The 26,869-nt window shown below is 41.1% G+C and overlaps 1 protein-coding gene across 2 annotated transcripts in view; it reads right to left on the bottom strand.

The window, feature by feature from the left end:
- SV2C (synaptic vesicle glycoprotein 2C) overlaps positions 1–26,869 on the bottom strand; it is a 275,773-nt gene that overhangs the window by 46,198 nt on the left and 202,706 nt on the right. For both annotated transcript variants that reach the window (XM_015140296.3, XM_001105846.5), the window contains exons 5-12: positions 24,193–24,326; positions 23,618–23,707; positions 18,205–18,315; positions 17,661–17,749; positions 13,246–13,410; positions 10,196–10,329; positions 8,184–8,387; positions 7,569–7,728 (exon numbers count right to left, since the gene is read on the bottom strand). In XM_015140296.3, coding sequence (XP_014995782.2) covers positions 7,569–7,728; positions 8,184–8,387; positions 10,196–10,329; positions 13,246–13,410; positions 17,661–17,749; positions 18,205–18,315; positions 23,618–23,707; positions 24,193–24,326 — 1,087 coding nt within the window. The remainder of the gene's footprint in view (positions 1–7,568; positions 7,729–8,183; positions 8,388–10,195; positions 10,330–13,245; positions 13,411–17,660; positions 17,750–18,204; positions 18,316–23,617; positions 23,708–24,192; positions 24,327–26,869) is intronic.

Raw genomic sequence — 26,869 nt, 5'->3', positions numbered from 1 at the left:
AAAGGTAGAACTGCTAGGAAGCTTGGGGATGGGGAGTTCTCTGCGTTTGCTTTCTGCTCCATAGATTTCAGACTTGGAACTGAACGAGTTGGCAACCCAGAAATGCCAATAGGCACAGACAAAGAAAAGCCCCAACCAAAGCCTGCTCTCTCTAGCCCAAGGACCAGGAAAAGGGCAGTCTAGCAAGATAGAAAACTTTTAGATAGTAACCTCTCTTCTCAGACCAAACACCAGGAAAAAAATTGTAGCTCAACTGCCAGCTACATCAGCAAAGGTCTGGTGGTAGCCTAGACTTCCACCCTCGTGAACCTAACAAGACCTGTGAACACTACCATTGGGGTGGTATCAGAGAAGGGTAAGTAAGGAGCTGGGACTTTCATCCCTGCTGGGTGGTAATGAGCTCCTCCTTCCCTCCCTCCCATGGTATCCATGATCAGGAAGGGAGTATGGACTCCCAACCCTCCCAGCAGTAATGAGAATGCCCACTCTTGGATGTCACTGGAGTTTAAGTGGAGTACCTGGACTTCTACCTCCACCTGGTAATAATAAGGCAATGCCTCCCCTTCTCTTGCCAGAGAGGAGTCAGAGAAAGCCAACTCCAGCAAAAGGCTTAAATAAGATCCAAATTCTCATAACATAATATGAAAATGACTGCTTCCAATCAGAAATCACTTGTCATACAAATAAACAGGAAGATTTCAAACAGAATGAAAAAAGACAATCAATAGATGGCAACACTGATATGAGAGAGATGTTAGAATTATCTGATGAATATTTTAAAGCAGCCATAACAGGGCTTCAATGAGCAACTATGAACACACTTGAAACACATGAAATTTAGAAAGCATCACGAAAAAAATAGAAAAAATAGAAAGCCCTAACAAAGAAGAAGAAATAAAGAAGAACTAAATGACAATTCTAGAACTGAGAAATATGATAACCAAAATAAAAAGCTTAGTGGTTGGGATCAACAGCAGAATGGAGAAGACAGGAAAGAACCAGTGAACCGGAAGACAGAACAATGGAAACCATCTAAAGTGAAGAACAGAGAAAACAGACTAAATCAGGGACCTGTGGAATGATAACAAAAGATCTAATATTTACGTTACTGGAGTTCAGGCAGAAGAGAAAAAGGGCAGCGCTGAAAAAGTATTCAAATAGTTAAAGTTTAGGGGAGGTCATTGTTTTGGGCTAGTCTCCTGCACTAGGCCACTGCAGACCAGAGCTAAGCAGAATGGAGTCACTTGTGCTAAGTGCCACCTAATCAAATTGAACTTTGAAAAGAGCCAGTTTTCCAAAAAACAGTTGATTCCGGTCAACCCGAATGAGCATAATAAGGAAGTCCCCTCTGTTTTAGCCCTTTACAGAAAGGGACTTTGAAAGGACTATCTGCTTTTTGTTCTCTGTATCTGCTCTCTTTAGCCCTTTTCTGCCTATGAAGCCAACTTTCTCTGCTCAGCTCACTAGAGCACTCATCCCATTTTATAGAGTGAGGTATTGTCTGCTTGTAGAATAGCAGACAAAAGTCAACTAGATCTTTACACTAAATTTGTTGTAATATTGTCTTTTGACAAAATAAATAATGGCTGAAAACCTCATAAATTTGGCAAAAACTGTAAACCTACAGATTCAAGAAGCTGAGCAAACCCCAAACATAGTAAACCCAAAGAAATCCATGTCAGGCAAAGAAAAAATCTGAAAAGCAACCAGAGGAATCAATAGTTTATACCTATTGGGAAAAAAATACTTAAGACTGTAGATCCCCCTCTACAAATGTGGTACCTGTTTTTAGAATTCCCACAACAGACTCAGCAGTAACCCCTCACTTGCCCCGGAGAACAATGGATCTTATCTATCTTTTAAATATTGGCTTCTCTGAATAATAGGAGAAAGCTAAATGTCATCATTGCTTTAATTTGTAATTAATTTTTACTGTTAGTGAAGCTGAGCATTTTTATATGCTAAGTGTTTGCTGACATTTCTTTATGAATTTCCAATTTATATATTCAGGTTATTAATTCATTTCTGTTTCAACCCCCTCCTGCCCTCAATTTGTCATTTATATGTGCCTATGACATTTTTTGCTGTATAGAATTTACATTTTGTTTTACCCAGAGAATTATTTTAACCTTCTCCCTGATGGCTTCAGGTTTTGAGGTCATGCTTATAACTAGCAGCTAAGGTTTTAGGGAATGTAGATTTGTTTTTGATTTGCTGTCCAGGGGTACAGTTTCCCATCTTTTGCGTAGCTAAATCCACTGAATAATAAATTGCACTTTAGTAATAATCTCCAGCCTTAAATGTATGTTGTAAGTAAAGAATAAATATTTGGTCTTCATCCCCAGTTCCCAGCATAGAGCTCCTAAAACCCTTGGATAAAAGCATCTTTTGGAGCCTGGCACAAGGGGTCATATCTATAATACCAGCTACTCCAGAGGCTGAGGCAGAAAAATTGCTTGAGGCCAGGAATTTGAAACCAGCCTGGGCAACACAGTGAGACTCCATCTCTTAAAATAAAAAAAATTAAAAAAAAAATTAGCCTGGCATGGTGGTGCACATCTGTAGTCCCAGCTACTTTGGAAGCTGATGTGGGAGGATTGCTTGAGCCCAGGAGTATGAGGCTGTAGTGAGCTATGATTGAGTCACTGCATTCCAGCTCTGGTGACAGACTGTAGCTCTGGGCAACAGAGGGAGACCCCATCCTTCAAACCCTACTCCACCAAAAGAGTGTCTTTTGTAGGTGAATGAGATGACTCTTGGCTGAGGGGATCCTAGATAGCTTCTGGACTGGGCTGGTCTCCAGAAAAACCAACCATATGTCCAGAGGGTTGGAATGTTCCATCCTCCTTCCATCTCTTTTTATGCCCCTTAAATCATCATGTCCCAATCATTGTGCAAGTGCTCTTTAATCTGGGGAAAAAGCTAGAATGTCACCATGCATCTGTTTAAGACTGCAATTGTTATGCTCATTTTTGATACTGAGGTTTTGAAGAAGGGAGGATGTTGATGGCATTTACAGAATGGAAAAATGGTTGTTTCATTTTTTTTGGCACAGAAAAGTGCTATTCAATAAGTACATCTAGGTTTAATTCCAAAATTTCCTGCCTCTTTAGCAAACGATCTAGGTAGGATAACTTATAAAAGACAGAAAATTAATAAAATGGGCATAAGAGGGGACAAATCAAGATAAGGAAGAGTGCAACAAGTATCTGGATCATGCAGATTTAGCAGAGGCACAGGCTCTCTGCTTCCTGATTGCACAACAGAGAAGGAAATGTGAAGAATTACACAATTTTTATCATATGAAGTGGGGACACATAACAGCTTCTCAAAGCGTGGGTGGAGGAATATAAAATGATTCCTAGAACCCACCCCTGAGATGTTCAGTCTTCATGGTGGACTCTGAGTAGAAGAAGATGTGTCCTATAATGAACAATGTCCTCATTAGTGTTCTCATAGTAGATGCAAATGTAATCCTAATAGAGATTGAATGTGTGCTCCACCCAAATCTCATGTTGGAATGTAATCCCCAATGTCAGAGGTGGGGCCTGGTGGGAGATGATTGAATTATGGGGGCAGATTTCTCATGAACGGTTTAGCACTATGCCCTTGGTACTGTCCTTGCAATGGTGAGTGAGTTCCTGTGAGATATGGTTGTTTGAAAGTGTGTGGCACCTCCCCTCGAGCTCTCTTGCTCCTGCTCTCTATGAGTGATGTGCCTGCTCCTCCTTTACATTCTGCCTGATTGGAGGCTTCCTGAGGCCTCCCCAGAAGCAGATGCCACTACGCTTCCTATGCTTCCTGTACAGTCTGCAGAACCATGAGCCAATTAAACCTCTTTTCCTATAAATTGCCCCGTCTTGGGTATTTCTTTATAGGAATGCAAGAACAAACCAATACAAATCCCTAGTAAAATCAAAGGTATAATATTAGAGGTATAAGTCTGTAATGTGGTTGATAAACATGGCTTGCAAGTGTTATAACTTTCATAGCACTTAGAATATACCTTAAATTATGGTGCCCAAAGATAATTTTGACTGGCATTTTGGCAGGAGTTGGTCGTTCAATGGCTCAAAAGGGGCCTGGACTCATTGATTGTTCCATTCTGATCATTAAGGCCAGATTCTAGAAACTGGGCAGGAAGTTGGCAGTGCTAACATTCTATGATGAAAATTACAGTTCTGCTATGGTTTGAATGTTTGCACACCTCCAAAATTCAAGTTGAAACTTAATTCCCCATTGCAACAGTATTAAGAGAGGGGGTCTTTAGGAGGTGATTAGATCATGATGGCTTCTCCCTGGTGAATGGGATTAAGGCCCTTATAAAAGAGGCTTCACACAGTGTTTGGCCCTTCTTGCCCTTCTGCCTTCCACCATGTGAGGACACAGTGTTCATCCCCTCTGAAGGACTCAGCAACATCTGGAAGCAGAGAGTAGCTCTCACCCGACACCAAACCTGCCTTGATCTTGAACTTGCCAGTCTCCGGAACTGTGAGAAAATGAATTTCTCTTCTTTATAAACTACTTAGTCTCAGGTACTTTCTTAGAGCAACACAAAAGAATGAAGTAAAGCACAGCTTCTAGCCAGAATTTTTATGTCCTATTCCTGTATTCTTGTATTCTATCCTGCCTCCATGGGGAGATGAGGCCATAGAGTATCTCAACACAAACTGGTTGGGATTTTCCTCTAGCAGCTAAGCTAGAGATCAGTGGAGACCTCCTAATGCAACCCAGAGAAACATGGAAAAGGTGGAAGAGGTTTTAGCCTGAAATATGTTCAGATACCCACTAATTAGCTCATACTAGCGAGTTTACCATGGCCATGGCCACGCTGCTCTAGAGCACAAGTCATCTTCTAGATCACCAAAGGAAATGACTTCCTGTGATTATCTGATGACATCTGCTTAAGTGCTGGAGAATGTCTGCCAGCAACAGCGTGGCCGCAGTGAGAATGCACCTGGCAGACCTTCGCGTTATCGTGCTGGTGTGCACAGAGGTGTTCTCCCACATGCCGCTCCCAGACAATGACTGGACGTGACAGGACTTTACTGCAGGCTGCTTCCTGGGTCACAAGGGACTCCTCTGAGGCTGATGTTGTCATGACCCCTGGGTCTCCAACAGCCTTGCCAAACCTTCCATAGATTACTGGATAGTCTGGGAGGTTCCACCCAAATGCTCCTTCCTCCCTCCTTCACTCAGGCTTAGAGTTGCATTGCAGCTCTCCCATACTTCACTCCCTCCCTCTCCATCTTCTCTCACACAGTCATTTCCTCTAATAACATTTTTGCATGTTTAATCCCAACCTGGCATCTGCTTCATGGAGGACCTGAATTTGTTTTTATTTCAATTGATATTTAACCTTTCTGACAACAGAAACACAGTAGGTCTGTGCTTCTCACAGGAAGGACCTGACCAATTTCAATTTATGAGAGTTTTTTTTTTTTAAGCCAAATTTCTATACTAGGTGAATATTCATCCTTCTATTCCTTATGACAGAGGGATAAGCAGCTGATTCACCTAAAACAGTATCACACTCTTACAGTATACAAGAAAAAGGAAGGAGGTTATAACCTAGCCTTGCTTTAACATTGAGGGGGTTATTCTATTTTATTATTTATTGTTTGAGACAGGTTCTCTCTGCTACCCAGGCTGGAGTGCAGTGGCACAATCATGGCTCACTGCAGCCTCTACCTCCTGGGCTCAAGCAATTGAGGGGTTCATTTTAAATGTATAGTGTAATCCACATCTAAGCCCTGTTTGCAGAATGAGAGGTTGATGAAAGAAAGCTCAATGAAAGCTGCAGAGTCTTAATCTTGCTTTTGGCAGCACCAGCCCTGGCATCCACCTCAGGACCTCGTTCACAAAGACAGAGAATTAACATTTGTTGAATGAATGAAGGCGATGCCGTACAAAGATTGTATGGTTCCTTTCAGAGCCTAAATATTTAATAGGTGGGTCACTGAGGGTCTGAACTAGAATATTTGATACGCAGATATCCAGGGTTGAGAGTCAGATGTTCTGCAGAGAGATGGATGGAAGGGTACCTATAGGGTTCTGCAAGCTCAGTAATAGATGTTGTTGAAGAAGAAATATAAGTTAGAATCAGGACGGGACACACAGAGAATGTACCTCTTTGGGGTCAGTAAAAAAAGGGAAGGAGCCCAGAGGAAGCACTCAAGATCAGTTGCAAACTGATATCCCAAATGTTTTGGCATAGTTCTAGGAAAAACTCTCCTACATTTCAAAGTCCAGATAATACTGACTCCACCCTCTGACACAGAGGACTTCTTTGGCAACAGAGCACAGGAGTGGTACATGAAGGCAAAGGCCATTCGTCTTAGCTCATGTCAAATGGTAAAGCAGAGCTTCTTTTATTTTAATTTAGCTATTCAAGCTGCTGAAGCTATGCCCAAAAGCCCTAGCCCTTTCTCTGATATGAGTCACAGAGTCTCTAGGTTTCCATATTGTGAGCAACATTTTTTTTTTTTTGAGACGGATTCTCGCTCTTGTTGCCCAGGCTGGAGTGCAGTGGCACGATCTTGGCTCACTGCAACCTCTGCCTCCCAGGTTCAAGCGATTCTCGTGTCTTAGCCTCCTGAGTAGCTGGGATTACAGGCACCCGCCACCATGCCTGGCTAAGTTTTTTGTATTTTTAGTAGAGACAGGTTTTCACCAAGTTGGCCAGGCTGGTCTCGAACTCCAGACCTCAGGTGATCTGCCTGTCTTGGCCTCCCAAAGTGCTGGGATTATATGCATGAGCCACCACACCCAGCACAATTGTTTTTTATAACTAGAAATGTGTTGGGCTTTCCTCCAACAAACCAGGAAGGTCAAGAGATAAGTTCTAGAGACCTCTTTGTGGTTGCTTAATGCAGAGCTCATGCAGACACATCTGCAAACCTAAGGAAACGACCCTCTAAGGACTGGTTAGCCACTTAAAATGTGGGCCAAGATAGGCTATTAAATTCGAATCCTCACTGCTTCATTACAGCTTCCTCATGTTGTTAGCCTACAAACTAAGTTAAGGACACACTTAAATTCCTTCACTGGCTTCATTGCCCTATTAATTCCTGCTAGTACATATATTCCCCTATATTTTCTTTTCTAAAAGATATGAGTGGAACCTACAACTTTGTGAAGCCAGATATTTTTGGATTTTTACTTTCCTGGGGAAGTGACAGTTTGTCTTTTTTTTTTTTTTTTTTGGGATGGAGTCTCACTCTGTTGCCCAGGCTGGAGTGAAGTGGTGCGATCTTGGCTCACCACAACCTCCGCCTCCTGGGTTCAAGTGATTCTCCTGCCTCAGCCTCCTGAGTAACTGGGATTACAGGCACCTGGCACCACGCTGGGCTAATTTTTGTATTTTTAGTAGAGACGAGGCTTCACCATGTTGGCCAGGCTGGTCTCGAACTCCTCACCACAGGTGATCCACCCGCCTTGGCCTCCCAAAGTACTGGGATTATAGGCGTAAGCCACCATGCCCAGCCAGTTTGCGTTCTTTTAAAATAATTTTTCAGTGGTCTCACAGGGCTTAGAGTGCCTCTTACTAGAGGCCCATTTCAACATACCTTCGGTCTGTGGGGTACAGTTCCACAGTGACCACGTCAAGAGAGTTCCAGGCCGAGATGGTCAATCCATTGTACAGACACAGCATGCCTATCATCATGGATTCACTGGTGCCAAACCAAAGGAAGAAACAGCTGATGCCCGAAAGCACCATAGAGCCACCTGCCAACAATGCAGACAAAAGGCTGGAATGTTTCCCGTCATCTTAGTAAAGCAAGAACCCTTGGGTCCTTGCAGTTGTTCAAGAAAACTGAATTCTAAGTGGAAGCTGCAGGATGGGCTCCATAAAGCTCAAGAACTGGTGCGTTCACCTGAATGAAAGGCCCTCACTGCCTCTCAACACAGAAAGTACGAAATGCATATCATCTTTTACTCAGCTACTTAAGTGGGAAAATACACATTTTACACATAATTAGCTTTTCAGTCTGTTAACTCATGGAAACCACTCAAATGAAATGTAATTAGACATAATTTTCACTACAATTTAGTCCTAATGTGAGGTCTAAGGGATTTCTCCTCATTGGATGCAAATCCCTAATAGATGGGAGTAAGGGGAAACAGGGTCCCTCTGGATTGCAGGGGCAGCTCTTTCATTTGACATGAAACTGAGTACCTACCTAGCATTGTTAAGCGCCCAATTCTGTCCATCAGCAGAGCAGACACGATGTTCCCTGGCAATACTGCCAATGTCCCCAGAAAGTTGACAAAATAAATCCAGTAGGCACTATAGTCATCATCAAAGGTAATCTGACATCCCGTCTTGTTGTGAAAAAACGAGCAGTTTTTAAATTCACTGTCAATGAATTTATATGGCTCAAAATCTGTAGAAACAACAACAAAGAGAATTCATTAAGTTCTTATCAGGCATGCACCAGTATAAGAAAGCCTATTGAGAATTCAGAGACGAATCACAGTATTGTAAATTCCTTGAGGGCTTTCAGGCCTGTGCTGGCTGGACTTTTTGTGTCTTCTGGCCAAAGCATAGGATCTAGTCTGGGTCTTCACATTATAAAGTAGCTGAATGATGAGATACCTTTGTTGAATAAAGGAATAAATTAAATTAAGGGGTCCAGCTATCTTCTTGTTTCCTATGGTTGGCCATTGCTAATTATAGTACTTGCTTACTCCTTTACAATATTACTTTGTCCTAATTGTCATGCTATATAAAGACTATCACTATAGCACTAATAGTGTCCACACTACAATTATAAAAACAATTTGTTTCAAAATGTGCATGGGCTGGGTATGGTGCCTCACGCCTGTAATCCCAGTGCTTTGGGAGGCTGAGGCAGGAGGGTTGCTTGAGGCAGGAGTTCAAGACTAGCTTGGACAACATAGTGAGACACCATCTCTACAATAATAATAATAATAATAATAATAATAATAATAATAATAATTTTTTATTTGAGGCTGCAGTGAGCTGTGATTGCACCACTGTACTCCAGGCTGGATGACAGAGCAAGACCCTGTCTCTAAGGAAAAAAAAGTGCAAGAGTCAGCCTTATTGTTGCCATTTTATGAGACTCTAAGGCACAAGAAGGAACAAGTCTTTCCTGAGGCTGAATTTATAATTTAAAGTCTATGTGCATGAATCTACCGAGGAACAAGAGTCAGCCTCATCTGAAGGTCACCAGCATTCATTACTAATCTCTTCTTGAATTTGAAACCATCCAACAAGAGTTGCAGATGGTGGTGGTTTCTGCTAAAAGGCTGTGAGAATCGAAACTATCTTCCTTGCTGATCAAGATCTGACAAAATGTTGGTCTTCTGAGGTTTAATGGGTTAGAAGACAGGTAGATAGCATTGCTCAAAAAACAAAAAACAGAAAGACACCTGACCCCATTCTTCTTTGGAGCTAGGCAGAGCTGACTCTTGTCTGAGCACTAAGAAGGCAGGTCTGGCAACAGGGCAAATGCTAATGCTCCTTCCAATGCCAGGCTGTTATGCTGGATGCATTTTACAGGACACACAGACCAATGTTTGGGAGTGGGAAAGTGGAAAGCACAGGCTTTGAAATCAAATAAATCTGGGTTCAAACATCTGTTATTACTAGTTTTGTAACTGTGGACAAATTACTTAATTTTCCTAAGCCTCAGCTACTGTGAAAACTAAATGAGATAATGTATGTCTAATGACCTAGAGTAGAAAACAGTATATAGGTGTTCAATCAATGCTTGTTTGCCTTCCTTTTCCCCCACCCCCAGGGAGTTTAAAATACCCCGTTATATGGATTTGGCTAAAAATATATCTGAGTGTAGCCACTTGTTGTCTATCTCTGTTGGCTATAGAGTTGAGGCATTTTAACAAACACCAGATTTTGAACCCAGGATTGTCAAAACAAATAAACTATAGGTTAGGTCTTTGCTTTAAAAATTTATTCATCAAAGGATTTTTGTTGTTGTTGTTGTTGTTGCCAACTTTTGAACTGTGGCAAGCTCCATTTGCACTAAATCTGACAAAGACAAACAATACAAGCCAACCTTCGATCCAACCTGATTTAGATAACTTGTTCCATTTATTCTTTAATATCCACTTCCCGCATAAGCCTCTGTCCACATCATCACAGGGTTATCACAGTGGGCCCTTTGAAGAGGCCTCAGGTAGAGGCAGTACTAAGCAGCACACTTACCTGTGTTGTCAAAAACAGTATCAATAAATGTGCAGTTCTTGAAGTAGGTGTTGAGTGAAGTCACATCCTCAAAGGTGCAGGACTTAAAAACAGAGTCTTTGAAAGTTACAGATTTGAACTTGACCCCTATGAATCTGCCCAACACACAGAAAAATTCATATCAATGACTGTGTCCATCAAAGTTCAAAGCTAAGTCAAACAGTTTTAGAGATGGAATGCCCCACTGTCTTAATTATAAAGAACACAGACTTCTGGATTTTCTTAGCTCTCTGCTTTTTCCCCTTTTCCTTACCCAGGCTGACCTTTGCCTATCTTGCTGCTTACCAATAAAGAGATGACACTCCTAACTTCCCTTAGCTTTTTGCAATGTTGGTAAAAAGTTTTGTGGGGTATGCAACTGAAGATACTTTGGGGATTACCTGGGGCTGTTCTTTAGGTTTTAATCCTATTGTCTCTTCACATATATCTTTATTTGAATATTCTCTATTTGGGGTTAATGCCTCTAACTTAAGGATGACCTCCTACCCGATCTTTTAATAAAATTATTTTTCCCTAGCTGAAAATCCAGTCTTCTTCATTCTAGTGTAGGGATCTCCAATTATCCCAAAGAGACAGCATGAGAATTCTGTTTCATTTATATGAAGAATAACTGACTTGGGGTTGAAGAAACTCATAGGTGACACTCATTTCCAGGATAATTTTTCTTCTTACAGCCAACAGATAGTCCCTTCAACCAAACAGAATTATGAGAACTCTGCTCATTTTTGGAAACATGAAGAATGATGAAACCTGTTCAGGTTTCATGGGTGTTATAAGGGGGAATTCTATGTGGTAAAGACGGTAACAGTCATAATGATCATAACATCTTAGAAGAGTCCATGATCCAGGCCTTATCAGCATTGATAAGGACTCCCAGCAAACACAGATAAATATTCATTAATGTGTCTTGGTACTTTTTTAAGAGACTATGAACATACACTTAGCCAGTCACTGAGAAGAAAATGCTTGTTCTCCTGGGGAAGGAGTTATTATGTCAATACCAATCTTATTAGGGGCAGAAAGGGACTGATCCAGTCACTGAGAGGATAATCCTTGTTCTCCTGGGGAAGGAGTTATTATGTCAATACCACTCTTATTAGGGGCAGAAAGGGACTGATCCTTCTAGGTAAGTAGGTTGATTTAAAAGCAATTTACTAACTATTGAGTACTTTCAAAATTATTCTCTCCCTAATACCCAATTACATGTGTTGGTTCACAATGCACTGTGGCCTGACAGACCAATCAGCTTAAAAAAAATCATTGTCCATGGTACATTACCTGGAAAAAATAATAATGATCTTGTTTCAATCCCCACTCCAGAGACCCAGAGTAAAAACATCTAAATGCACCAAAAGAGGCTAAATAATGGCATAGCTTTGAAAAGTTATCAATTTTTCTGTCATGGAACTGAATTTGGAAAAAGGAATGAATCAGTTTTATTTTTTGAATGGATAATTCAGAGAGTACACACAGTGCACAATTCGAAAGGTTGAATGCAGAAAAAGTCAGTCTTTACCCATCCATCCCCAGGCCACAAGTTCCTCTGCCCAGAATAACCATTGTTGTCAGTTTCTTGTGTGCTCTTCCAGGAGCATTCTGTTTCTAAAGTACACCTGCTTTATCTCCTTCTAGTCTACCTTGGAGGTTATTCCATATTAGTACATAAAGAGTTGCCATTTTATGATGCTGAATAAAAAAGCTATTTTTAAAGAAATGAATCTGTTAATGGTATTTCAAATTTTCCTGAAGGAGAAAAAAATTGTTTCTATGATCTTTTAAAATAAATGTGTAACATACGTGTTTTGCAAAAATTGTAATACTATTAAAATTAGTAATCATTATATTGTTAATGTAAAAAAGTTCTAAGCAGTGACTGAATATCCAGTTTAGAACTTTAACATATATTACTAAAAATATGACTGTCAGAGACACAAACAGATATTAGAAATTTCTAATGGAGTAACAATACTTTTGAAAGTCAGTTTTCACGCTGGCATCACAGAGGACTTGACACTAAGCTTTCTGTGAAATGTAAGTGCAGATTCAAGTCAGTATTTTATGTGGGACAGTGAAGGTGATCCTACTTGGCTTGGATTATGATTAGTTCCTTCATTGAATTGCTAATTTGAACAATTACCTCCTAGTTAGTAACCCTCTTTTCCATTACACAGATCATAAGCATCCCACTGATTTCTTTTTCATCTTTCTGAACTGCTTTTTGCTCTGGGGAACTTTGATTATTTTAGAGTTTTACTTTTATCACTTTTGAAATCGGGACAATTTCCTAAGAATGATGCAAACTATCATGAACTTACACTGGCAATTATTTGTTCAGGCAACAAAAATACTTGGATATAAACAAGTACTTGGTCTACTCTTTTCCCTGTCTAAAAGAATGACCCAGGACCACCTCCCTGAGTTGGTTCTCTCTCGTCATCAAGAAATATTTCAGATCCCATAAAGGAGACCCTTCTATCTTTCAAAGCCCTTTACTTCAGGGAATGATTCCTATTCTCTAATTGAAACTCTTCCTGATGCAATTTGACCTCAATTCTGGATTCAGCATATTGGGAAGAGTGAATTCTGAAAAGTGGCTCTGTTTCTCGGGAATAGAAGACTCATATAATCACATTTCAGGTTTCTTCTGTGAATTAAATAATCCTATAGCCTGTCTTATTTTCCCATACTCTTCACTCTTCTCTTCCTTCCATTATTTTTGTCGTTCTCCAACATTGCTCTAAATTTTCTTTCCACGCTAGTCAAGTCCACTACTTAATAAATATGAAGCAACTTAGCTGCAAAAAATAGTTTTAAGTGAAATAATGGATACACTTGTACCTTTTATTTAAAGCCTATTTGGAAGTATTGAAATTCACCATGAAAATGACTAAATGCACAAACTAAAACAAACAAACAAACAAAAAAAACGATGCCTGTTTCAGTGCAGGGAAGGCTAAGAAGAAATGATTTTGTGGATAGGTAGCAAATTAAATTATTTCAAGTTTCTAGACCTGCCATTGTCGTATTCCATTCCAGTATGAATCTGATTTTCCATTGTAAAGTTAATACTGAAATTTGCATATTTATCTCTCTGCACATTTCTGGTTAGCAATGCATATTCGTCGGACTGCAGATGTTTAATGACATCAGGAAACCAAACAGATAATCCATAGTACCTGTGAAGACAAAGAAATGTGAGTTTGTAAAGGCGCTAGCATGCCAGAGGCAATGAGCACCTCTCTGGTGTTTTCACAGTGGTAATAGTTCCTGGAGAATGGCTGGCTCCCTATAATATTATGAGTAATTCATCATACAGCAATCCATGTGTCCCTCTCCCCTAACATTAATCTGCAAAAATCAAGCTTGAGAGATGGCCTAGGGTTAGCTGGAGAACCCCAGGTATGTAATCCCTAAACCCTTCCTTTGGGAAGAGACATGCAGAAAGCATCCCATCCTATGCTCATACATGGTGCCTGGTCTGAATATGTCCTCCCAAAACTCATGTGTTGGAACTAAAACCCCAATATAATAGTATTAGAGGTGGGGGCTTTAGGAAGTGATTAAGTTATGAGGGCAGAGACCTCATGAATGAGATTAACGTCCTTATAAAAAGAGGTGTGAGGGTGCTGCCTCCCTCACTTTTCCCCTTCCATCCCTTCTACCACATGAGGACACAGTATTTGTCCCCTCTTGAGGACTCAGCGATAAGCTGCCATCTTGGAAGCAGAGACTGTGCCTTACTACACACTGAATCTGCCAGCAGCTTGATCTTGGACTTCCAGCCTTCAGGACTGTGAAACATAAAATTTCTATTATTTACAAATTACCTGGTGTGGTATTTTGCTATAGCGGCAGAAATGGAGTAAGACACCTGGCATCCTGGCCCCAATATCTTTCTCATCATTCCAGGCTGCTCTGAGAAACTCTCCCTCCTAGTCTGGTGGTACAAACTCCTGGGATCCAAGCATGGTGAGAGCTCTTAAAGAATGACCTCTTTTGCTAATGGGGAATCTTTCTTGGTTGCTACACTGCTGTGATACTGCTATCCTGGGGGTAGAGTGCCAGTTTCCAAGGTAGTTCGAGGCTGTGAAAAGGACATTCGTGTTATTCTCAGAGATTCCAAGTTATTTCCCCTTTCTGCCTCTTGACCTCTAATGTGTTATTTTAACAGCTGTGTCATGCTGCTGTGCTGTTCAATACAGAAGCCACCAACCACGTGTGCCTACCAAGCAGTTGAGATGTGGCTAGTTCAAACTAACATATACTATAAATATAAAATACCACAGGATTTTGAAGACTTACGGAAAAAAGAATGTAAAAATATTTGCTAATAATTTTTATACTGATCATAGGTTGAAATGACGATGTCTCATGCCTGTAATCCCAACACTTTGGGAGGCCAAGGCAGGTGGATCATGAGGTCAGGAGATCGAGACCAGCCTGGTCAATATGGTGAAACCCTACCTCTACCAAAAATACAAAAATTAGCCAGGCGTGGTGGTGCATGCCTATAATCCCAGCTTCTCAGGAAGCTGAGGCAAGAGAATCGCTTGAACCACGGTGTCGGAGGTTGCAGTGAGCTGAGTTCGCGCCAATGCACTCCAGCCTGGCAACGGAGTGAGACTCCGTCTAAAAAAAAAAAAAAAAGGGAAAGAGAGAATGAATGAAACAAAATGTAGCATTAAAATTAATTTTATCTATTTCCTTTTACTTTGTGTGTGTGTGTGTGTGTGTGTGTATGGCTACCAGAAAATCTGAAATGAACATCTGTGGTTCACATGATATCTCTATGGCACAGTGCTGCTCTGAAGTAGTACCTCCCAAGGTAAGGTCCCCGGACCAGCAGGATCATCATCCCCCACAAACCCAGGTTCCAGTGAAACCTGATTAATTAAAAACTCTGGCAGGGGAGTCCTCCAGGGATTCTTCGGATGCACATTCAAGTTTGAGAACCACTGCTCTAGTTTATCCCCAGTGACAAAAGGACACAAGGAAAGAAGTGGGAATGGCCATAGCCTTTGCAGGAGGACAGGCTGGGTTTGAATACTGGTCTTGTTGCTTACTAGCTGCTTAAACTTGGGCCAGTTATCTAACCCTCAGTTGCCCATCTCTACTATTGGAATGATGGGAATATCCACCTTCCTGGGTGGTTGCTCAGTTTAAATGGGATGTCAAATATCTAGCACATAGAAAGTGCTCAGAAGACAGTATGAGTCGTTTTTATCATCATTGTCATTAGGATACCAGAAACATCTGTGCCTCAGGATTTCCACCCCTTTTCTTCATAGTAATGACTGTGGGGGTGTGAGGGTAGTTATTGAGGAAGAAATGACTTAGGGATAAAACATTTATGGCATTGTTCTCTAGTCACATACAAACCTTGAAATGGCAACAATGAGGAGGGCACATTACCCTAGAATGTCCATTATCAACGATGTTGGAGGGCTTTCGGTTAATTTGTCATTTATTTAGCAAACATTTACTGAACATGCACTAAATACTAGGCACTGGCCGGGCGCGGTGGCTCAAGCCTGTAATCCCAGCACTTTGGGAGGCCGAGACGGGCGGATCACGAGGTCAGGAGATCGAGACCATCCTGGCTAACACAGTGAAACCCCGTCTCTACTAAAAAAAAAATACAAAAACTTAGCCGGGCGAGGTGGCAGGTGCCTGTAGTCCCAGCTACTCGGGAGGCTGAGGCGGGAGAATGGCGTGAACCCGGGAGGCGGAGCTTGCAGTGAGCTGAGATCCGGCCACTGCACTCCAGCCTGGGTGACAGAGCGAGACTCCATCTCAAAAAAAAAAAAAAAAAAAAAAAAAGAAAAAAAAAATACTAGGCACTATTAATGTTCCAGGGATATAGCAGTAAAATAAATCATAAAGCTTAAAATATGATCAATAATGAATTAGTAAACAAAATAAACAAACCAGATAATGATGATTACTCTTTACACCTTGACAGCAGGACTTCCTTCTTGCTTATCTTTGTCTTCTTTGTCCTTAACCCCTTGCTTAGGTACAGAGTAAGCACTTAATATAGGTTAATTTTCAGCCTTCCCTTCCTTCAGAGATTAATGGATTTTCTAGAGCTTGGGTGGGATTTACTTTACATATTCTAAGTCAACCCTCTTAATTTAGAAATGAGGAACTGAGACTAAGCAATGTCTGCAAGTCACAAGCCAGCCAAACCACCCAGCAGAATGGGCTGCTAGGTCTCCTGACCCCCAGCTTCCTTCTTTCTCCATATTCCACCTCCTCCGGCACTGAGAAAGAGTGGTCATCTTTGATCACTTGCCTGGTTTGATTTAGGGATGTTAAGAGATGAAACTTGCAACATAAATGTTAGGCTCTATAAGGTACTGAGATCCTGCTGACCTGAAAGTGTAGGGTATTATCTACTTCTTTTCTAAACAGCAAATTAGGCAACAAGAGAGTTGTACATACACATTCTAAAGTGACTATGTCAGCGATTAGCAAATAAAATCTTGATATTTTCTCCCTATTTCCTCTTTTCTTAGAACACATATATGGCAGTTTTATTCATTTGGCAGCAACTATTTACTGAGCTGCTATTGTGTGCCAGGAATATACATTAGTGAATAAGACATAAACAAAATTATTATTATGTTTTAGAGATGGGGTCTTGGTATGTTGTCCAGGCTAGAGGGCAGTGGCTATTCACAGGTGTGATTATAACACACGTAAGCCTCCAACTCCTGGGCTCAAGCAATCCTTCACCTCAGCTTCCAGAATAGCTTGGAATATAGGCGCATGGCACCACACTCAGCTTTGAACAAGGCAGTTAAAAATTCCTGTTCTCATGGAACTTCCAGAGAGGGAAGCCAGAACTTTACTCTTTATACAGAATAAAGGAGCGTTTTGCATATTAGAAGGTAGAAAGTGCTGTGGGGTAAAGTAGAGCTGAGAAGGGGATAGGGAGTGTGGAGGGGCTGATATTTTTTTAAAAGAGAGGATGACATCACTGAGAAGGTAACATATAGGAAAGAGTTGAAGAGGGTAAAGAAATGAACTGGGCAGATGTCTGGAGGGGAAAGCAACTCAGGCAGAGGAACACTGCAAAGGCCCGAGATGGGAACTGTTCTAGAATGTTCGAAGAAGAGCAGAGAGGCTGGTATGGCTGGGACTGGGCAAAGGAGGACACGACAGAGAAGTCATGGGGCAAATCATCCAGGGCCTTACTGGATTTTGCAGATACAATTGGTTTTGCTACCTTGGCTTTATGACAAAACAAATAAAATAACTGGTTTATAACAACCACAAATCTCAGCAAACCTAAGCTGAAAAAAAATTTCTTCCTTAGCAGGTTAACAGCATCAAGCAATATAAGAAAAGAAAGCAGCATGGCTGGGAGTTACAATGTGGACACTGAACAATTTTGCTTGCCAAGAATTTAAATATCACTTACCCAAAGGACAGGGTGAACCAAACAATCGTAAGCTTTATTGTATTATCCCTGACTGGGTAGTTGAAACATCTCATAAAAGTCAACCAAATCTGTGAAATATTAGAGAGTTAGTTTTCTCATGCAGTTACTTAGTCAACCCCACTCCCCAACCCCTTCCACCAAATTATAAAAAAAGCTGAGTTGTCATTGGGTTGAATTCATTTCACCTTAAAATGTAAAAGCTAAAGGTAATTGGAATTTTCATTCTTCAGCTTCCTGGATGCCAATGGACAAAGCGACTCAAGACTTGAAGGTACCCTGCCACTGCCAAGACTCCTGGCCTAACTAACACTTTCCCTTTCCATCTTTGCATCTTCCCCAGATGGAATGTATTGGCTAAACGCTGGTCGAGAGGGATCCAATGACCTGGCTGTGGTCCAGGAGTCAGGTGTCAGGGGCAGGAGGAAAGAACCTCGCTCGTAGGGCAGGTCCAGCAAACCCCTCTTCTGACTAACCTCAAATGCAATAAAGTGACATGCAGGTCTTCATGGGACTTGTTACTTACTCCGTATAGCTCAGTGCGGATCCGAACAAAACACCTCCTATACCATGTTCCTGTGTCACTCTCAATTTCAATCAGCTCATCTATTTGTTTAGGAGTTTTTATTTTGTTTACCTGTAGAGAGAAACAGATCAAAGTGCTAAGTTACCTTCTCTGAAGTTGCTGATTATAGACTTACAGTTTGTTTTTACAGGAGCAAAAACCGACTCTGGCAAAAAGTAGGCGGTATTTGGTAATCACTTCATACATATATGAGACCATTGGCATAATTATACGGATCCAAACAGCACCTACAAGAACTGAAGAAGGAATGACTGAGAGGGAAAACCACAAATAAATGGGGGAAGGGCAAGTAGTAATAGAATAATGTGAAACCAAAATGCCCTCCCTGAACCATTACTACAGAGACACACATTAGCAGACTAAACATCCAGACAAGTTAGATTCTGGATTAAGAACTATTTAGCTTGGGCTAAAGTGAGTGTACACATTTTTTTTTCTTTGAAACGTATTTATTTGATGAATTTGACCCTTAACTGTAGTTCTGAAAGCATTCCCATCATTATTCTCAGAGCACCACTTCTGGTCCTTTTCTTCCTTTTCCCACAGCCTAACCTGCAGTGGTTAGTCAGCAAGTACCCACAGGTAGCCACGATTCAAGATTAAGTGAAGGAGTTTTGATTGCAAGCATCAACATGAATTTATCAGCCATGTAAGGGAAATAAATGATAGAGGTTTAGCATGAAAAGCAGCATCTATGACTTCAGTTAGCCTCTTTTTGCTAAGGAAGAGAACCACAAGACAGGAGAAGCAAAGAGAATGAATCCTGAAAATAGAAAAAAAGGAAGAATGGGTCCTTTGTGGGCCTGGCCCGCCTTCTCCTGCTAATCGAGATTTACCTGTTTTTGATAAATCTGAGAGGACATGGAAATGTGTACACATTATCCCTGCCAGAGGTTTGAACAGGTTTTTCTGGACATCCTGCCAACATCTAAAGTGGCAACTCTATTGGCAGAATACAGGTACCTAGGCCAGTTTGAGACAGAGGTGGCTTGGAGACCCTCAGCACCTTTCAAATTATACCAAGTAGGCAGTGGCTTCTTTCTGGCCGGGTAAACAAAGATGTCTGTACTCAGCAAAAATAATCTCTGGGTTAAATATGGAATTCCAAATCAAATGCAGTCAGCTCAAAATAATCCATGTAGGAATTATGTTTTTAAAACTCTAGATTAAAAAAAGGTGTGTTTTTTTTTTTTAAACATCATGGGATAGTCTTAATCCACTTTTGGGAGGCTTCCTCTTTTTCACTTATTGATGTTTGTTTGTTCATTTATTCATTGGCACCCATGCGGGATGCAAACATAGGCAGCCATGGGGCTCCAAACAATTACCATACAAAATGAAAGAAAGTACTCCAATGGGGATCTATATAGATGGGAAGGAAATACTGTTCAGAACAGCCCATTTAACCTGGAAGTGAGAGAGAGACTTCAGGAACTGCAGGCTTATAGAGAAATAACGCTATCTGCCATGCATGTAACCTGCTTGGAGGACATTCCAAGCGGGAGAAATATGTGCAAACAAATGTCCAGAGTTAGGAGGGAAAATAGTGTGCCAGGAAACTGCAAAGAGCTTGGGATTCCTGAGGGACAGCAGAAGGTCAGAGGGCAGTGAATAAGGAGGACTGCACCAAATCAACGGCAGTGGACTGATATTTAGGAGGTGGAATAATAGAACATGATGGTTTCTTAGACGTACCGAAGCTAAAAGAAATAATATAGTTTTTAGGTTTAGGTGGTGCTGGTGGTAGCTGCTGATGAAATTTAGGACAATGATAAGGCTTGGGGACTCGTTAGGTGATAAATTCAGATTTAAAGATGCCATTTTTCCCCACCCCTCGCTGCCCAAAGATGTCATTTTTGAAGGGCCTATGTAATCTAGAAGGATGCCCACAAAGCCCTTCAACCTGCATGTCTGGAGCTCAGGAGATTTGTGCATTAGGAGACATGCAGGAAACAGCTGAGATCAGCTAAGGAGAGTGAATAGGGTTAAAATGGAAGTTAGCTGAAAATGAAGTCTTGGAAAACAATATTTAAGGTAAGGGCACACGAAGAAGAGCCCCAGAGGAAACCTTAAGAGGGCCAGGCGTGGTGACTCACATCTGTAATTCCAGCCCTTTGGGAGGCTGAGGCAGAAGGATCACTTGAGCCTAGGAATTTGAGACCAACCTGGATAACATAAGGAGACCCGTTGTGAATTATCTACAAATAATTCAAAAATCAGCCAGGTATGGTGGCACATGCCTGTATTCCCAGTTACTAGGAAGGCTGAGGCAGGAGGATCACCTGAGCCAGGGTCTAGCCTAGGCAACAGAATGAGACCCTGTCTCAAAAAAAAAAAAAAAAAGAAAACAAAAAGAAAAAGAAAAAAAAAAAAAAAAAAAAAGAGACCTTAGGAAAATGCATGCAATTTTGCTGTACTGTAGATTTAAACAATAAAAAGATAAATTTGTCATGGGAGAATCACATAACAAGTTTTTGAAAGTCACATATAAATGACTTTGAAATTATCAGTCACTTTTGGAGTATATCCATCTTATTCTCTTCTAACCTTCATATAACAACATTAACACAGATTGCCATTAGTGGACTTGGTAACTCAACCCTTTTGGAAGAAAAGGCGGGTAAGTAGGGCAATGAGGCCCTACTGAGACACCTTCTCAGAAGGTCTGGTCAATAAAGGGTTTCTCTTCATCTGGCTGAGAAGAGTTAAGTGACGTTGTATACCCAGATAATGTCTCAAGATTCTTCCAGCCTTATGATCCTTTAAATTAAAAATTTTTCCCTCTCTTATACATCTACTCAAAAGAAGAGTCCTCAACAGCTTCCAGGCCTTAATTGAGGATATCCATTACTTGTCTTCATTTCTGCATTACACTGCAGAGAAAATTTTGCTAATTAAGAATCTGTGATAATTTGGATAGAGGCCAAATTGTAGTCTATCTTTACATTATGAAAAATTCATTTCCTAAATAAAATGAAATGAATAAATGAGATAGCAGGGGACTATTTAATCAGAAGTGATTTCGTGTGTTTTAAGAACTGTAATTGATGTTATGTATAGGCCACTGAAGATCTTATGTACGTTCCCATTTACATCTTACGGTAGGTCCCTCCAACCTATTGTAGGCAAAACATTTTTAGTCTATTTTTTGTTTGTTTGTTTGTTTTTTTGAGACGGAGTCTCGCTCTATCGCCAGGCTAGAGTGCAGTGGCACCATCTTGGCTCACTGCAATCTCTGCTTCCTGGGTTCAAGCCATTCTCCTGCCTCAGCCTCTTGAGTAGCTGGGACTATAGGCACGTGCCACCACGCCCAGCTAATTTTTATATTTTTAGCAGAGATGGGTTTTCACCATGTTGGCCAGGATGGTCTCAATCTCCTGACCTTGTGATCTGCCCACCTCGGCCTCCCAAAGTGCTGGGATTACAGGTGTGAGCCACTACACCCGGCCATTTTTAGTCTAATTATATGACTGCATATATCGAAAGATTTTAAACCATTGTTCCTTCCAAAACATTTCATGCAACCAATTTAAATTAATTTATACTGGCTTTCCCTATGGAGAATCAGCTTTGTAACTAGAGATGGAGGAATGTTCCATGCAAAGCAAACAGCAGCACCGTGGCAGTGCTGTATAGTAAGTCAAATGTCGAGTGCGAGGAGTTGAGGGATGAACATAACTACAGAGAGAGGGGAACCAGACAGCAGGCAGGAAGGAGACTGGGAGGGCCTTAGTGTCCAGAGGGAGGGTTTCTGTCTTTATCCTGAGAGCAATGGGAAGCTGCTAGAATGTGAAACTGGGGTGTGTGTTATGTATGTGTGTGCCCATGTGCATGCATGTATAATAAAATGAAATATATATTTTTGGAACTCTATCTATGATTCTTTTATACCTTATGTTCATGTCAAGCTATATCAAGTTGAAGCCACATTCTTGGATTACCTTTCTCTGGCTTCCTATATAGCTACCTTCCTTTACCAAATTCTGATTAATTATTAACCTAAGAAATGGCCATGTGTGAAATGTCTGCCTTTATGTAGAAGTGTTATTGAAAATAATGTACATTATATTGTTCAATATCCCTTATAATAAGGCCTATGAATAAACTTTTCACAAATTAGAACAAAATAAAATTGGCCTTTCCTGAAAAGCGAATACACTGCCATTTGCTTTATATCAATAATGATATAATTTATTAAATTTATCCTTTGCTTTGGTTGTCAGGTGATATGGTTTGGCTGTGTCCCCACCCAGATCTCATCTTGAATTGTAGTTCCCATAATCCCCACGTGTTGTGGGAGGGACCCAGTGGGAGGTAATTGAATCATGGAGACAGTTACCCCCATGCTGCTGTTCTCATGATAGTCAGTGAGTTCCAATGAGATCTGACGGTTTTACAAGGGGGTTTCTTCCTTTTGCTCAGCATTTCTCCTTGTTGCTGCCATGTGAAGAAGGACGTGTTTGCTTCCCCTTCTGCAATGAGCAGAAGTTTCCTGAGGCCTCCCAGCCATGCTGAACTGTGAGTCAATTAAATCTTTTTCCTTTATAAATTGCCCAGTCTTGGGTATGTCTTTATCAGCAGCGTGAAAATGGACTAATACATCAGGAAACCCAGAGATTAGTTTTATGTTCAGTTACATTGCTTTGATCCTTAGTGTAATTGTTTTCTCACTTATTCGATACTGTGGTTTTTTTTGTTTTCAATAAATAATTTTACAATTTACTATGTAGTCCAAGGTCTGTTACAGGCCTCAAGGTGGTCTTAATAGAGGCATACCTCTCTGAGATGTCTCTCGGACGTCTTAGAGAAAATGTTACGGGGCTGCTGTGAGTGTACACCTTTGTGGGGGCTGAGTGTCATTTGAAAAGGTGTGACCTGGCCGAGTGGAGGAAATGGTCCTGCAGAGGCTGGCTCTCTTCTGGTAGCAGGTCAAGGAGAATCAGCTGGCAGTCCCTACACCAAGAATCTCTTGTCCTCGGGTACTGAGTCTTTGAGTCAGAGAATAAGTCTGTGATGAAAATGCAGTCTTTCCACCTTAACCCCATTTCTTGGGTTGGTGTTATCATTTAATCAACCACAGAGCCCTTGAGTCCTAGATAGGCATAAGCGAGGTTGGCAACCTATGGGCCAAACACAGCCCTCCGCCTGTCTCTGTAAATAAAGTTTTATTGACACACAGTCATCCCAACTGTTTTAACATTGCCTATGGCTGCTTTTGCACTACAATGGCAGAGTTGAGTAGCTGTGTCAAAGACTATATGACTTGCAAAGCCTAAAATATTTACAATTTTTCCCTTGACATTAAACATGTTCCAATCCCTCGTGTTGAGGATTCTCTGAGGAGAAGACTCACCGTGAAGACCTTCTCAGGCTGACCCCGGGCTCTCATGTTGGTGTCATGAATTAACTTCAGAATCATCCAAGCTTCATCATGTTTTCCAACCTAAGAAATGAGAGAGGACAGTGAAGCGCTAGGAGTGACACACTTACTGTACCTGATTTTCCAATAGCCATCTTGCATTGTCAGATCAAATGAGGTGTAATTGTGCAAATGTATCTCAGTACATCCCATTGGAACGCACAGACTATTTGGATATCACTGAATACCTGAGCAGTTCAAATAATGTGGTTATAACTAGAAATAGTATCTCCAGATGGTAAAATTTCACTATAAAACAATAAATCATGTTTTCTCCATTGAGTCCAGTTATTTGCTTAAGGAGAAACATGAGTGTTTTCTAGTCACGAGGCAGCTTTTTAACATGTTGGTTGTTGAAAGCAGGTCTCCATGAAACCAAACCCTCCATCATTCCATAATAGGAAGGGAAAATGTACCTCTCAAATAGGCAAATGTGCTTTCCTAAAATTAACATGGAACTTTTTCCAATAGAGGTGGGCTACCTGAGTATCTGCAATAATAACTGTTACCTCCAACAAGAATCGTGGGCTTTCAGGCATGAACGTGAGGGCCACCACGGAGGAGACACAGGGGAGTGCACAGACGATGACAAACACACGCCAACTGTGAAACTGGTAGGCCGATCCCATGCTGAAGCTCCAACCTGGAAAAGGAGGACAGGGAGAGTGAGGGAGAGCTCCTCCTAGACAGCCTCCTGGGAACATCACCCAGGGTGCCCAAGCCATCAACTTATTAGTCAAGTCTTACTATCCACAGAGCAGTGAGCTGATCTGGGCATCATCCATGGTGGCCAGCTCAACTTTAAGACCCATAATGGCAGAGCTGAGAAGAAAGGTGCTTGGAACTAAAGGGGTCAAGGCCTAAGTATGGGGGTGCAGGTATGTATGTACCAAACCCCAAAGGCCAATGTAAATTTGGGATGCTCTTTCCAATAGACCACTGTACTAGTTATCTTTTGTTTGCTCTTCCAGATCACTCTCCACTCTTTCCCACTCTGCTGTGTGCTAGGGAATGGCTCTCTATGGACTGCATCAACTGGCTCCGTTGCCCGCTGGCTTGTATAGCTAAGTTTGAAGAAAGGAAGGAAGGCAAGAGAACAAAGTGAAGGAGGGTTGGGATATTTATTTCCCTTGCTTCCCTTCTGCCTTCCCCCTGCCTGGCTAGAGGTCTTGAAGTGGATGCTCTCATTTCGTAGGCCTTCTTCCACAGCAGCCACAGCTCTTGTCAGGGTCTGGCTACCTGTCCCTCCTGTTGCTCTTTGAGGCATAGGTGGATCCAGGGTGCTTTATTATTCCTTATTGCTTTCTCTGAACAGTTTTCACATCTTTATAAAGAGCCCCTTCATTAAACTCCTTTCCACAGCCCCTTTTGAGGGTGTCACTAGCTTCCTGCTGGCACCCTGACCAGCACAATTATTAGGAATTGGCGGTTGCTGCATGTCTCCTCATCCACCTCATGCGATAGATCCACAGAATTTTACATTTCTAAATAGAACACTTTAACTTCTACATATTATGAAAAGAAAAAATTTTATATATTATAAAAATAAGCATAATGGGAGACAAACAGAAATCCTTTCAAGAACTAAAAGAAAGCTAATATTTGAATGAATATAAAATGGCTGAAAGCAAACCATTTTATATTCATTCAAACGAATATAAAATTCATTCAAATGGCTGGTTCTAAATGAGAAATAATGAGGCATATCCCATCTAATTGAAAACAGAGAGCAGATTTATAAAGGCATAGATGAATTATGTGAGGTGAAATTTTAATCTCTAGCAATGCTTGGAATTTATATGCCTTTTTGTGAACAACAATCAGATAGTATACATCCTATCTCCAGGAGACCTGTATAATTACTCATAAAATTACTTTACCTGGGAGCCAAGTGAGATTCTGAAGGTGATGTAACTTCCTCAAGGCTACAGAGCTGAAGTTACACATTAGTCTTTCCTGCCAGGATTTGAAACAGAATCTTACAGCCACACACAGCCTCATGTGTGTGCACGCTTACTCATTCTTAAGTGCTGAATTTGTGACAAATGATGTAAACATCAATGACATGCTATATTAATCTTAGACTATTAGAATCTTTCTGGGAATTTAATATATGAAGATAATATATTACCATATTAATTATATCATAAACTGTAGGGTGTATGATTGCTATGATGTTTTATGTAGCAGAAGTTCAAAACTCTCACATATCCAAAATGCAGAAAAAACCCTATGATGGATCAGAGAAAACAACTTGTTCACTTCACATTTGATCTCAGAGCTTCATATAAAGAACTTCTTTTTAAAAGCTTTAAATCCTATTACTTTAAGGGACTGAAAGAAAAAATAAAAGCTTTAGATGGCTGAGTTAAGCAAATGCAATGTTTTAAATTTCAGGCCACAGCACATTTCATAAAGTATAGGGGGAAACAGCGGAGGCAAGAGAAGGGAAGGTCTCTGGTACCACTGTTCTTTTGTTTTTGTTTTTGTTTTGAGACGGAGTCTCACTCTATTGCCAGGCTGGAGTGCAGTGGTACAATCTCAGCTCCTGGGTTCAAGCAATTCTCCTGCCTCAGCCTCCCAATTAGCTGGGACTACAGGTGCACGCCACCATGCCCAGCTAATTTTTGTATTTTTAGTAGACAGGGGGTTTCACCATGTTGGCCAGGATGGTCTCGATCTCCTGATCTTGTGATCCACCCACCTCAGCCTCCCAAAGTGTTGGGATTACAGGCCTGAGCCACTGCTCCCAGCCTTGTTTTTGTTTTGCTTTGTTTTGTTTTTTTGAGATAGAGTCTCACTCTGTTACTCAGGCTAGAGTGCAGTGGCATGATCTCGGCTCACTGTAATCTTTGCCTCCTGAGTTCATGTGATTCTCATGCCTCAGCCTTCTGAGTAACTCTGGGATTACAGGTGCATGCCACCACGCCTGGCTATTTTTTTTTTTGAATTTTTAGTAGAGACGGGGTTTCACTATGTTGGCCAGACTGGTCTCAAACTCCTGACCTCAAGTGATCCGCCCACCTCGGCCTCTCAAAGTGCTGGGATTACAGGTGTGAGCCACTGTGCTAGCCTCTGGTGCCACTGTTCTAATCAATTGTGGAGGAAAAGTTAAATATTAAATTTGAACTCAATTGAATATGGACACAAACAATGGTCACCAAGTCCCAGAACAGGTTGTGTGAG

This window comes from Macaca mulatta, chromosome 6, assembly GCF_049350105.2.
Source record: "Macaca mulatta isolate MMU2019108-1 chromosome 6, T2T-MMU8v2.0, whole genome shotgun sequence".
Classification (NCBI taxonomy): domain Eukaryota; kingdom Metazoa; phylum Chordata; class Mammalia; order Primates; family Cercopithecidae; genus Macaca; species Macaca mulatta.
Note: the sequence above shows the minus strand (reverse complement) of the source record. Positions and strands in the feature narration are given on the sequence as shown.